The 13,565-nt window shown below is 38.8% G+C and overlaps 1 protein-coding gene across 6 annotated transcripts in view; it reads left to right on the top strand.

Annotated features, from left to right (window-relative positions):
* CSNK1G1 (casein kinase 1 gamma 1) overlaps positions 1 to 13,565 on the top strand; it is a gene marked incomplete at its 5' end in the record, with an annotated part of 95,925 nt that overhangs the window by 56,615 nt on the left and 25,745 nt on the right. For 5 of the 6 annotated variants that reach the window (XM_079767792.1, XM_079767793.1, XM_079767791.1 and 2 more), the window contains 4 exons: positions 2,026 to 2,111; positions 4,490 to 4,574; positions 4,845 to 4,993; positions 5,806 to 5,910. In XM_079767792.1, coding sequence (XP_079623918.1) covers positions 2,026 to 2,111; positions 4,490 to 4,574; positions 4,845 to 4,993; positions 5,806 to 5,910 — 425 coding nt within the window. The remainder of the gene's footprint in view (positions 1 to 2,025; positions 2,112 to 4,489; positions 4,575 to 4,844; positions 4,994 to 5,805; positions 5,911 to 13,565) is intronic. The other variant, XM_079767790.1, reaches the window with a different exon arrangement.

Genomic DNA, 13,565 nt, shown 5'->3' with positions numbered 1-13,565 from the left:
TGCATGAATAAACAAGGGCGTACGAGAATGCTGACTTGAATGTAGAATGTTCAAAGAAATGGAAATAAAGCATACCTCTGGTTTTCACTCTTTTTTTTCTTGAAAGGTCCTAATGGCTTAAATTATCATAGGTTATTTTAGAGCTGGAAAAATGGCTTTTCAGATTACCTAAGTCAACCACTTTATTTTCAAATGAGGAAATTTAGGCCCAAAGTAGATGACTTGATCATGTTGTATTTCACGTGGATTAAATGAATGGAAAGGATGGGTCAAGAGCTAGATGACTTGACTCAGAACTATTGTTTTTGCTATTATCCCATATTCCACAGCTATTTTTCATGGTTCTCAGTTTTTGAAAATTATGTATTCCAGTGGGCTTTATTATTTTTTTAATCTCATTTTTATAATGAATGGTCTTTGCTGTGAAAAGAAAGTCTTTTGTAGGGCTGATCAATATTGAAAATGTGGAGAGTTTCGCCCTCTTGTGTTCAACTAACTACAGTGCAGCCATTTATCCAGTGAATTTTTTATTACCAAGGGGCCTCTTGTTACAGGAAGTGAATATAAAAATGGAGAGCTGATGAGTAGGTGTGATGTAGTGTGAGAAACTGCAGGGTGTGATTTCTCTATCTGCCCTGATTTCTGGGAGGCCTTGATTGACCTTGCTTCTTCTTTTTTTAATTTGTTTTATCTTTAAGTTCTGTTAACAAACTCTGCTTTTGTCTGGCTTTTTGTTTTCAATTGCGAATAAAATTTATTGCAAACTTCAGGCAAGCCGAGTAGACACAAGCTCCTGGTTTTGCTGTTTTATTTTATTCTTTTTAAGATCATTTCAATTGATGTACTCAATTTTATGTTATTTTTGTATCTTATCAGGGTGCCTTCAGTGACCACCTTTCCAAAAACCTCCTTCAAACAACAAATTAGAAAGTTTCCTTCTCTTTGTTTTTCTGTTTTGTGGAGTACTATTCACTCTTTTTCATGCAAATTTCTCATGATTGGTGGCAGGATTTAAACGTGTGGTGCTGTGGTATTTTGAGTTAATTGAATAGCTTTCCTCTGCCTCCCTGACTCCTGGGTTTTACTTTCTGCACAGTGAAAGCACAGTCAAATTTAAGTAGCCCCTTAGTCTTCCTTCTGTAGTTTTTTTTATAAAGCCCTAAATTTGATTCTGAAAAATCAACACATAAAATGTCTGAGATGAACCATAATTGGCAAATTAGAAATGGAGGCGTATACTACTTAAATTTAGTCTGATAACCAAAGGTGGTATAGGATGTTTTCTGAGATGAAGTTATAGTTTTTTATTAACTATTCTGCAGTTCTTTACCATTTTAATCATTACAGTTAAAAGAAAGGAAAAAAACAAACCCAGCAATTTGTCATATATATATGCTCCCTGAATGCAGGAATCCTGTAAGGTGCCATACAGGGCACCTTAGTAATCAGTTTTAAATTTTTCTTAAGGTAGCTATGGAACATAGTACAAATAGAATGGAGCTGAGAGATTATACATTGATGTTCTATTATATGAAGTTAAAACTTGATATTAATTTTTATGACAAATAAAAAGCATGAGCCATGTATGGTAGGCATTCTGCAGCTTCTGTCTTCACAGGCCTACCCAAAATGGACTGTTTCAACAGCTTCAGCTGCTAGTCTGCTGCTCACCTTCTCTGATGGTAACCAAGGATAATTATAGCCCATACACTGAAAATAACATTTCATTTAAGATGTCTTACTTTCAGGAAGCTGACAGCATTGAGTGACGGGTGGTTACTCACTGTTTAGTAATTTGGACTTGATTTTAGTTTAGGATTTGCTCTTTTTTCTTAATATTTACTTCTAGGTAGAGGAGCACACGTTGTTTTTCTGTCTTGATCTAAAATACTATCCCTGATTTAGAGAAAGAATTAGTAAGTGAGCCTTTCCAGAGCAGAAGAGTTACTGAACGGATGCTTGGTTTTTAGGGCCTTTGTACTTTATTAACTATAAATGTAATGTGTGATCTGTCTTCCCTTTTAGAGCAAAGCCGGAGGGATGATTTGGAAGCCCTGGGCCATATGTTCATGTATTTCCTTCGAGGCAGCCTGCCCTGGCAAGGACTCAAGGTATCCTTAAAAGTGCTCAGTGGAGGGCTTTGTTTCAATACTCGGTTGGTATTGAAGGGGTTGCTGATTTGATGTCTGCAAGAAGCACAAAGGGGATGATAGGCTACAGAGATGAGAAGCAAGGACTAGTTACATTAGTCTATATTGTAAATGCTCACCTGGGCTTTGGAAGCTCTGTTTTGCTCTCATTTGTCTTCTTTCCCATCTGAATCCTTCTTCCTTGTTTTTGGATTTTCCATAATCTCTTCCCTTGTTCCCTCCCAGCCTTGGCAGTGCTGCTTTCTTCTGTCAGTATGCCTCCTCCACTACCATTATGTAGCAAGATGAGTGTTCCCAGTGTGTTGGGGAATTTCTGGAACAAATTGATGACAGTAGCTGCTACACATTTTACCAGCAAGGCCAGCAGGGCTGGGTGTGTCCCTAAGGGGAACTGGAAATATTTGTTCATTCTATATAAGCTGAGTGCTCACCTAAACGAAAACAAAAATCCAGGATTAATGTTGCTGTTCAAGTGTTTTATTGAATAAATGCCTATGCAGACAATAGTCATTCCTTGTGAACCATGTAGTTTAAATAGCCTTCTTTTGGTAGGTGTTAGTACAGTACATTTCTATTAGAGTTAATTATCTATAATAATCTATAATAATAAAAGCATAATATGCTAATTAGATCAGACATCCTTCCAGACGAAGCCCAGGTCCCAGGTGCCAGAGGGAAGACGGTGCTGGCAGCCAGGGGAAGGAAGGCCTACTCTTGCATGAATTTCATGCATCAGGCCTCTAGTTAATTATAACTATTATCATTATAATGACTCTGTGCCTTTTGCTGTAGACTAGAAAATGCTAAGCTTCTAACCCATGCTAAATTCCATTAATTAAATGTGAGACATATTTTTGAGCTGTAAATTATATCAACATGGCCCTAGCTGGTTTGGCTCAGTGGATAGAGCATTGAGCTGCAGACTGAAAGGTCCCGGGTTCCATTACTGTCAAGGGCACATGCCTGGGTTGCAGGCTCGATCCCCACTAGGGAGCGTGCAGGAGGCTGCTGATTGATGATTCTCTCTCATCATTGATATTTCTCTCTCTCTACCTTTTCCTTCCTCTCTGAAATCAATAAAAAATATATTTTTTAAAAATTATATCAACATGTTAGTATGGAAAGAAACTTAATCAGTAGCTTTGGATACTTCACCACTCCAAAAGGGCAGAATGGTGGATTTTGCTGTGTCCTAGAACATGGTCCTAAAAAGTAAGGTTTCTACCCCTTCCCTTTGGGAAGATATTTCTTTTCCCTTAACTTCCTCTCTTTAACATCTCCTCCATGGTCTTCTAGTCAAATATATCTTCTCATTAGTATTGACAGTTGTCAAATAGTTTCACGTCCTATTTGCTCATTGTATAGCCAAACAATGCATTCATATATGTATTTTATTAATTGCTTCTTGAAACTTTCTCTCAGCCCATGAATCTTTTTAGTGATAGTTATAGATCTAAAATTTCTCCAATTTACTTTAGAACATTATTGCTTAAGGCTGGGTACAGGAGGCTAGCTAGAGCCTCAAGAGACTGCCTTGAGACCACATTATTGGTCCAAGCTCCAGGAGCCCTCTGTCTATAGTCCTGAGCAAACCAGACTTGTCTGCTTTGAGCCACTGACATATATCAAACCTGTCTGTTAGCCATGCCTATCATAGATAACATTTTTTCCCTCTGGAACCTCACTGTAGAAAGACATTATTTTCTATTTCTTGATTTTTTTCAGTAAGTGTGATATAGAGCCATCTATCTATCTGCCCCCACTTGGATTTGGAATATTTTTAATCTTACAGAGTTGATCTAAGGAGGGGAATACAGAATCATTTTTTTTTTTTAATTGATTCCAAAGAGAGAAAGGGAGAGAGAAAAAACATCTACTGGTTGCTTCCTGCACATGGATCGAACCCACAATCTGGTCATGTGCCCTGACCAGGAACCGAATCCATCACCTTTTAGTGTATCGGATGACACTCCAACCTACTGAGCCACGCCAGCCATGGCAAGGCTGAATTACTTTTGATCCCAGTGGCCATGGGAGATTACTAAGCTTCTGCAATTCTGAAAATATTGCTACATGATATTTTAATTTTCTTATTCTGGCCACTTGTCTCATTGATGGTGTTTATCTGAGACTACTAAATATATTTTCAAGTAAATGTTCTAGAACACAGCAGATCTTATGTACATATTTAAATACATCATCTCTACTACATTTCTTATTAGTGTTAGAAAAATAATTAAGAAAAATACCTAATAAATCCTGCCAGTTTAAGTGAAACAACCATTCTGTTCCCAAACATACTGGACCTCTTTCCAAATAACTTTCTTTACTCTCTACAGGCTGATACATTAAAAGAGAGATATCAAAAAATTGGTGACACCAAAAGGAATACTCCCATTGAAGCACTCTGTGAAAACTTTCCAGGTGAGATGCTAAAAGGACACTCCAGTGAATGTGAATAAAGCTTTCAAGTAGGTGAAGATTATGACTTGGGATCTCTAGATAAAGGTGCTCCCCAGAAAACTTAGTTTCTTTTATTGTTATTTAGCCCAAGATAGGTTATGTCACTTTCATTTGGTCCATAAAGAAAATACCGTGTCAAACAGCTGTACAATAGTCCTTGCTTGGCCCAGAGCTTCTGCCCATGCGAAGCATTCAGTTAATGAGCGTGGCCTTTCACCTCTTTCCTAACAGAGGAGATGGCAACCTACCTGCGATATGTCAGGCGATTAGACTTCTTTGAAAAACCTGATTATGAGTATTTACGGACCCTCTTCACAGACCTCTTTGAAAGGAAAGGTTACACCTTTGACTACGCCTACGATTGGGTCGGGAGGCCAATTGTGAGTATCCTTTTTATCTACCTCCTCACCTCAGGCCAGCACTACCTCATTCCTTTCCTTGCCAGACTTTCTGCTTAAATCTATGGGGGGAAAGCATTCCGTTGACAGTAGACTTTACAGTTACCAACATTTTCAGGATGATACCATAGATTGCTCTTACTAGAGTTAGGAAGTGGGAGTAACTCCCTTTATATGTTTTTAGGGTTATTACCAGTATGTCATAAGAGACCAGAAGTTAAGCCAGTTTTTTTAAAAAAAAAAATGTATTTTTATTGATTTCAGAGAGGAAGGGAAAGAGACTGATGAAAGAGAATCGGCTGCCTCCTGCACGCCCCCTACTGGGGTTCGAGCCCACAACACGGGCATGTGCCCTTGACCAAAATCAAGCCCGGGTCCCTTCAGTCCGCAGCCAGTTTTTAAGAAGAATTTTCATTTGAATGATACAGAAGCTGGTGCTACATAAGATGTTAAGGTGCTTGACTTCTGTAGGGTTGTAACCTAGCATCATAGGACACTTTTGAATTTGCTCTTCTGGCCAGGGGTCACAGGGCACGAGAGCATGCTAACAGACATCACTGCAGGATGTTTTTTTATTTTCAAAGGTAAGCTACTCTCCAATGAAGTGTTGAGGACCAAGCTGCATCCCTTTTGCAGATAAGCAAACAGAGAAGACAAGAAGACCTTGAAACTGCCCTTGGTGGCTGAAAATAATAATTACTACTATTCTAGTAGAATTTGAATGATGCTGTCCTTTGCAGAGGCATTAAGTTGGACCTGTTTTCTCCATTTGACTTTGTGTTATATTTTTCCAGCCTACTCCAGTAGGGTCAGTTCATGTAGATTCTGGTGCATCTGCAATAACTCGAGAAAGCCACACACACAGGGATCGGCCATCACAACAGCCTCTACGAAATCAGGTGTGTTGGACCTTCATTGTTTCAGACATTCCCTTTATTTGTGGCTAATGTTAACACCCAAATTCTTCAGCTTCTCTACTTAAGTGTACATATTGAAATTAAAGACAAAGGCCTTGCCAGTTTTCACTGGTGTGGTGTGGCATTCTAGCATCCCTCAGAGTTTGTGTAATGGCACTGAGGTGTAGCCAGGTGCCTTACAGTAAGCATCCATTCTAGAGAATCTGGTCCTGTCGAATCTGTTGGCTGAAAGGACCTACTGGGCATACAGGATGTACAGGCTAGCCCACTTTGGGTCTCATCGACACTCCAGTGTGCAGCTCTTGCCAATGCTGGTTTTTCCTTGCTGATTAGGAAGGATGGGTAATTTGGACTTCCAGCTGTGACCTGGGAATGAACTGGCACCTCCATTCCACTTCTATCCTTGTACCAAGGCTAACTCTAGAATTATAAATGAAGACTCAGCCTTGCTTTAGGCCACTTCACAGAAGGCCATGTCATCTCTCTTTCAATGTTCATGGTTTGGGAAACTAGTGGTCTGGCTGAGAGGCTTCTCTTAGCCTAAAGACAGAGGAGGCAAGCACATACACAAAAATGAATTGGACAACATTTAAAGAAAGGAGAAACTGATTGGGAAGTGAGTATAATGATTATCTTTATATCATAATATATTGCTAAAAGAAAAATGAGGACCCCAGTAGGCAAATAAATAGAATAATAAATAAGTAAACATATATATGTGTGCTTGCACACCCACACACACATAATCATTATCACCTATCAAATTAGTTTGTTTCCCCTCCTAACCTCACTTTTTTATATTCACAGATGCTTTTACAATAAAATAACAACCACACTTACCATCTCACAGAAGCAAATGTGTAAGAACATAGGTTAAAAATCGCATATAGAAATAATACACACATATGTACAGTGAAGTACATACAAAATATAGATAGACTCACCAATAAGTCCATACTCTTGGCAAATGTGTGGCTTGGTGGTTAAGGAAGAAAATTTATAAAGGGGGGAAATTATGTAGTAGATCGTAGGTAAGAAAAAAAGATGGGGTTTAGCAAACTCTGTACCCTAATTGGGTCCATAGTTACATGCTTTGATCAAAGTAGTTGGCTAAGAATTGCAATTTGGTTGAATTCTGTTAACAACACAGTACTATTGACCTCTCCTGCCCCCTTTCTTAAAAAAATATAGTTGAGTACACAGTTAAACTGACACTCTCATACATTGCTCTTGACTTTGCAAATTGTTACAAATACTCCAGAAAGTAATTTGATAAAGTTGCTGTCCTCTCTGATAGAATAATCTTTACTCTTGGAATCAATCATAATTAAACAACCCAAGATATAGATTAAGTTTTGTGTATAAAACTGTCACAATGTCATTTAAAGTAAAGTTTTAGAAATGACCCACCTATCCATATATAAGGGAATAATTATGGATCCATCTCAAATCCTTTATCAAATACACTGGGTTATAATCAAGTGGCTTGTAAATATTATATAGTTACTTAAAAGAATATTTAGGAAAACGTGTAGCAATCTGAAAATGTTTATGGTTTGTATAATGAGGAAATCAGAATACTAAATTAGAAGTGCCTCAAAATTTCCCCTCAGGGGAAGGGAAGATGAGTGAATCAGTGGGAAGAGGTAATGCCAAAGTATTAACAGAATTAGTGTTGGAAGAGGTAGTGTGGATATTTTTCTAAACTATTCTATAATGAAGTTATATTACCTTGTAATGAAAATGCATTTATTGAAGCTTACCTTTAAAAAAAGAAAACGCATTTAAATAGAAAAGATATGGAAAAATAAATAAGTAATTTAAGTAGTCAGTGAAGTCTAATCAACGTATCTGCCTGCTCACGTTTTTTTGAATATTTGAAAACTAAAACATGTGTGTTCCTTTGGTTTCCCTGGTCTTTTCTTCTTCAGTGAATTCATAATCAGAGCTGCTGTTTTGAGTGGATTTTAAAAGTATGGGAACAAGAGATGGTTGAAAACTTAAATTGCCAGAGTAGAAAATGAGGTCATACCTAGTATCTGAGAAAGGACAGTGAATTTCAATGTGAATTTCACTTTTAACTGAAATGTCATTAAACTAGTGTATGTAATTAGGAAATCTCATCTGAAAGGTGATAAGGTTGGTTTTGAAGAGTTTAAAGAGCTCTGATTTCCCCCCCTTGCAGGATTTGTAGAATCCCATGGCTGCTGAGGGATTGAAATTCCCCATATTACTGCAAATTTTACACCTCCTTCCCAGCAGGATTCTGAATCCTTGCTGGGTAGATTTATTTCTGCCCTGTGCACTGTGGGCAAATGGATTTCTAGTGTCTGTTAAGCCTTTACACTGTGTTTAGTTTGTGGTCTCATCTTATATTCCATCACTAGGGTTGTTTTCTTAGGCTTTTTTTTTTTTAATTACAACTAAATAAGTCCCTTTTATGACTTTAGGGATTGAAAGCAGTATGACTTTTTATACTAATTCGCTTCAAGTTTTGAAATCAGAAAAGAAGAAAATAAAATCTCTCCTTGAGAGAGATTGAAAGTTACGAACTTTACTTTAAAGGTGACAATGAATATGTTTTTCAGCAACTTTGACTCAGTAAATCTGAGGACCTACTATGTGAAAGTATGTCCTGGGGATACCAGGGTAAGTAGGGTCCTTGTCCTCAAAGAACTGACAAGCAGATAAGCCAAGGAGCCAGATAACTACAACAGAAGGCAGAACAGATAAGGTTCCCAAGTCACAAATTAGCATCATCAGGGGTTGGAAAAAGGAGACATCCAGTCTGAGCATGACAAAGAGTTTCACTAAAGAAGCTGTATTTGAAATGCTCTTAGGAGAATTAAGTGGAAATGAAAGTTATTTCAAGCAAAAAGGGAAATCTGAGGAACAGCAAATTACCTAGTTCCATTCTGCTAAAATATATGGTGTGATTAAGGAGACAGTCTAGGAAAGTAGGTTGGAGCCATTTAATGAAGCTCCTGGAATGCTGGGCTGTGGTAGGGATTAAGTACTAAAGGTTTTGGAACAGAGGAATGATATGATCAAAACTTTGCTTTAGAAATCTTTTGACGCAGAAAGTAGTAATAGCCTGGCAGCCAGCATGCAAACCAATCAGAAGACAATGAGCTCCCTTGAAAGGTAAAGGGGCCGTTGATGGCCTGTAGTAGAAAAGTGATACAGGGATATAACCTACCAGAATTAGCAGCCCACATGTATGTCAGCGTTGAGGGGAGAAGGATGAGTCAGAGCTGTTTCTGGATAATTAGGAGGGTAGTGATACTATATCTAGAAATGGGAAAGTTGGGGGAGAAACTTATTTGGAGTTGAATATAGGCATCTTTTTAAAAAATATATATATTTTTATTGAATTCGGAGAGGAAGGGAAAGGGAGATAGAAACATCAATAATGAGAGAGAATCATTGATTGGCTGCCTCTTGCACACCCCCTACTGGGGATCGAGCCCACAACCCGGGCATGTGCCCTCGACTGGAATCAAACCTGGGACCCTTCAGTATGTAGGCCAACGCTCTATCCACTAAGCCAAACCAGCTAGGGCAAATTTAGGCATCTTAAGTTTAAAATACTAGCAGTGCATTCCGGCTGAAGATGGCTAATAGGCAGAGGATGGCTCTTGAAAAAAACAAAACAAAAAAAGAGATCTATTTGGGAATCAAGGCATGGACATGACATTGATGATAATGCCTAAGGAGCCTCCTGGGTAAATCTGCCCATCAATTGTGTGGTAGAGGAGTGAGCGTGGGGTTAACAGGCTCTGCTTGGTTCCATACTTAGAGTAGGAGGAGAAAGTGGAGGAGCTCAGAACTTGATTATAGCTTATCCCAAGACTGTGGCCATAGAATATTCAACCTTTTGAGGGCCTCTCTTAAATACAAGTCTTGTAAGGCAGAGATTTTTTTGTTGTTTTATTTGCTACTATATCTCTAATACATAAAAGAATGTCTGGAATTGTAGGCACTTGATAATTGTTTGAATGAATGAATGGATCTATCAAATGAGCATAAATTAAATCAGATTTTTGCTTAAAATATAGATTTTTATTTAATCTCACATGAAAAATAAATTTGAAACTTTTCTTCCTACTTGTTTTCTATTTCTACAAAGAGCTATTCTGCCTTACTTGGTAGCCAGAACAGGGCTGGATTGTATGCTTAAGGGAAAAGGTTTAAAGAAACACAGCAGGTTCTTGCTGCAAAATAAGTTCAGGCATTTGTGTTAGTTCTCCATCACAACGAGAATTTTCAGGGAGAAATTACTTTGCTGGTTGTAGGTATATTGACTGAGTACTCTTTGGTTCCTAGGTACACTAGTAGACCCCAAATCGAGCCTGCAACCCAGGCATGTGTCCTGACCGGAAATCAAACCGTGACCTCCTGGTTCATAGCTTGATGCTCAACTACTGAGCCACACTGGCCAGGCTATTAAAATAGTTTTAAAAGAAAATCCAACAGTGGTTGAATGTCAGCCCAGGGCACATGCCAGGGTTGTGGGCTTGATCCCCAGTAGGGGGAGTGCAGAAGGCAGCCAATTGATGATTCTCTCTCATCGTTGATGTTTCTATCTCTCTCCCTTCCTCTCTCTGAAATCAATAAAAACATATTTTTAAAGATTGATTTTTTAAAAAACTATTTTAATATCAGATGCTTAAAAACATTTTTGAACGTTCATTTTACCCAGCTAGAAAACTAATTAAATCATGAGGTTGGACAGAATAAATATTCCTGAAAGCTAGATCCAGTCAGAAAGATCCCAGTGGGTTACATGGAATAACCTCCGCCTGGTATAGGAAAATATGTTAAACACTAGAGGCCTGGTTCACGAATTTGTGCATCAGTGGGGTCCCTCGGCCTGGCCTGCGGGATTCGGCCAAAACTGGCTCTCTGACATCCCCCGAGGGGTCCCGGATTTTTGAGAGGGCACAGGCCAGGCCAAGGGACCCCACCGGTGCATGATCGGGGCCAGGGAGGGACGCAGGAAGTTGGCCAGCTGGGGAGGGACCGTGGGAGGGCGTGTCCGGCCCATCTCGCTCAGTCCCGATTGGCCGGACCCCAGCAGCAAGCTAACCTACCAGTTGGAGCGTCTGCCCCCTGGTGGTCAGTGCACGTCATAGTGGCTGGTTGACCGGTCGACTGTCTGCCCCCCTGGTGGTCATTGCATGCCATAGCAAGTGGTTGAGTGGCCTTAGCATATAATTAGCATATTGCCCTTTTGATTGGTTGAACAGCCAACCGGACGATCAGACACTTAGCATATTAGGCTTTTATTATATAGGATAGAATATTGCATTAACTAGCCCAGCCAGCATGGCTCAGTGGTTGAGCGTCAACCTATGAACCAGGAGATCACGGTTCAATTCCTAGTCAGGGCATATGCCTGGGTTGCATGCTTGATCCCCAGTGTGGGCGTGCAGGAGGCAGCTGACCAATGATTCTCTCTCATCATTGATGTTTCTCTCCCTCTCCCTTCCGCTCTGAAATCAATAAAAAAAAATTAAAAAAAAATATTGCATTCACTAGGATGTACAGGCTTCCTGCTCTTTCAGAACTTTAAGCATTTTCATCATTTCCTTAATAGAAGGAGTTTAATAGAAGGAAGTTTTTATTTTTGTTAAAGTATGTATTTAACCTTGCCAACTTTTTTTCATTTCATATCTAAGGTTTATTATATTCCCAAAATTTATTAAGGGGCTTCCTTTACCATTCTTCCTGCCCCATTCTTTCTTTCTCAGCTTACCCCCACTACATTAAAAAGAAATTTTTTATCTTGGAAGTGTGCTAAGAGAGAATATATAATCTAGTGTATTTGTTGCTAACCTTTGGTACTGTTCAGTCTCTATTCTTGTTTATTATAGTTGAAGACTATAAAATGAGGTCTAGAAGACTGGCAAGGGAGGCCAAAATGTTCTGTATAGATGGCAACTTTTAACATATTTTGGGAGCAGTAAAGTGAAATAGATAAAATTATTTGTGAATGTAATAAAAATTTTTCAAATTAGCTTTATATAAAGAATAGGATTGAGTGATTTGTTTGCTACACAGGAGAAAGATGTTTTGCCTGCCTTTTGCTTTAGAACAGTGACTGTCTCCAATAAGAATTTGAGCCCTAGGCAGTTTGGCTCAGTGGATAGAGTGTCAGCCTGCGGAATGAAGGGTCCCGGGTTTCATTCTGGTCAAGGGCACATGCCCGGGCTGCTGGCTCGGTCCCCAATGGGGGGTGTTCAGGAGGCAGCCGATCGGTGCTTCTCTCTCATCATTGACATTTCTCTCTCTCTTTCCCTCTCCCTTCCTCTCTAAAATAAATTTTAAAATATATTTTTATTTTTTTAAAATATATTTTTAAAATGTTCATGAGTCAATACTCAACCAACTGAGCTATACCAGCTAGGCTTTGAGTGATCTTAAGAGGGAAGGTTTTACGTGCCGATTTCCTCTTGGCTTCCTTAGCATAACTACTCCTGTGCTGATTAGGCCAAATCATCACCCTTATGTACACAGCATTGCCTAGAATACCTTTCAGGGGAAGGTACACTAGCAGAATACTGCAGTTATTGATATCCCTTGGTTTCATCTAGCTCCTAGACACTCAGTTGCTTTCTAAAAATGGCAAATGACCCTTTCTACTACATCAACTTTTAGATACCAATCCAAGCCCTTAAATTCCAGAAAAGAATAGCCATAGAGTTTGGCATTATGGTGAAAGGTAATTTCCGAAGTAATAGTCCCAGGTTCACGTTCACTTGGTTTTGTTGCTTTTAGAGGTTATAGAAGACTTTGGAAGGCAATAATATGGTGCAGTGGTCGGCAAACTGCGGCTCGCGAGTTTGAGTTGACTAATGAGTTTACTGACCACTGGATAGGGGCTTAATCACAAGGAACAACAACAGCCTGTAATTATTGAAATCGAGAGTCTAGGTCAGTGGCCGGCAAACTCATTAGTCAACAGAGTGGCAAACCGCGTCTCACGAGCCGCATGTGGCTCGCGAGCCGCAGTTTGCGGACCACTGGTATGGTGCAATGATTTTTCCCTTTGTCACAATGGAAACATTTATGAAGCAATAGGGAATGTTAGTACAAATTATATATTTTATTCCATCCCTGAAAACAACAACAATAAAAACGTCCACATCTAATAAGAAAGTAACAATTATTCCAAACTTCACCTAGCAATGATATAGAATTAATTTCTTAGCAATCGGGAATGTTAACATTATCTTTCTCTCATTAAAAGATAAGTAGTACATTTCTTGATGGATAGAAATAGAGTGCCTTTTAGCCCTTTGAAAAATGTCTTTCTATTTTGATTTAGACAAAAATCTTAATTCTTCCAACAACTAGTTTAGCTAGAATGAATATAAATAAGTACACAGCCCTGTGAATTGGATGGTGATATCAAACCAGACTTCTGATCAGGAATTTCTTTCCGTATGCCTCATTCACATGAATCAGAAGAATATCATCCTTATTGCTTTAGACCACACACTTTTTGTTTTGATAAAATGATCAATAAAACAAAATCTATGCAAAAAAAAAAAAAGAAAGAATTTTTCAATTTTATCTGCTTTATCAGTGATTGAGCGTCATCCTATGAACCAGGAGGTCATGGTTCAATTCCC

This window comes from Cnephaeus nilssonii, assembly GCF_951640355.1.
Source record: "Cnephaeus nilssonii genome assembly, chromosome: 4".
NCBI classification, from domain to species: domain Eukaryota; kingdom Metazoa; phylum Chordata; class Mammalia; order Chiroptera; family Vespertilionidae; genus Cnephaeus; species Cnephaeus nilssonii.
The sequence above is the reverse complement of the archived record's forward strand: the minus strand, read 5'-3'. Positions and strand labels throughout refer to the sequence as shown.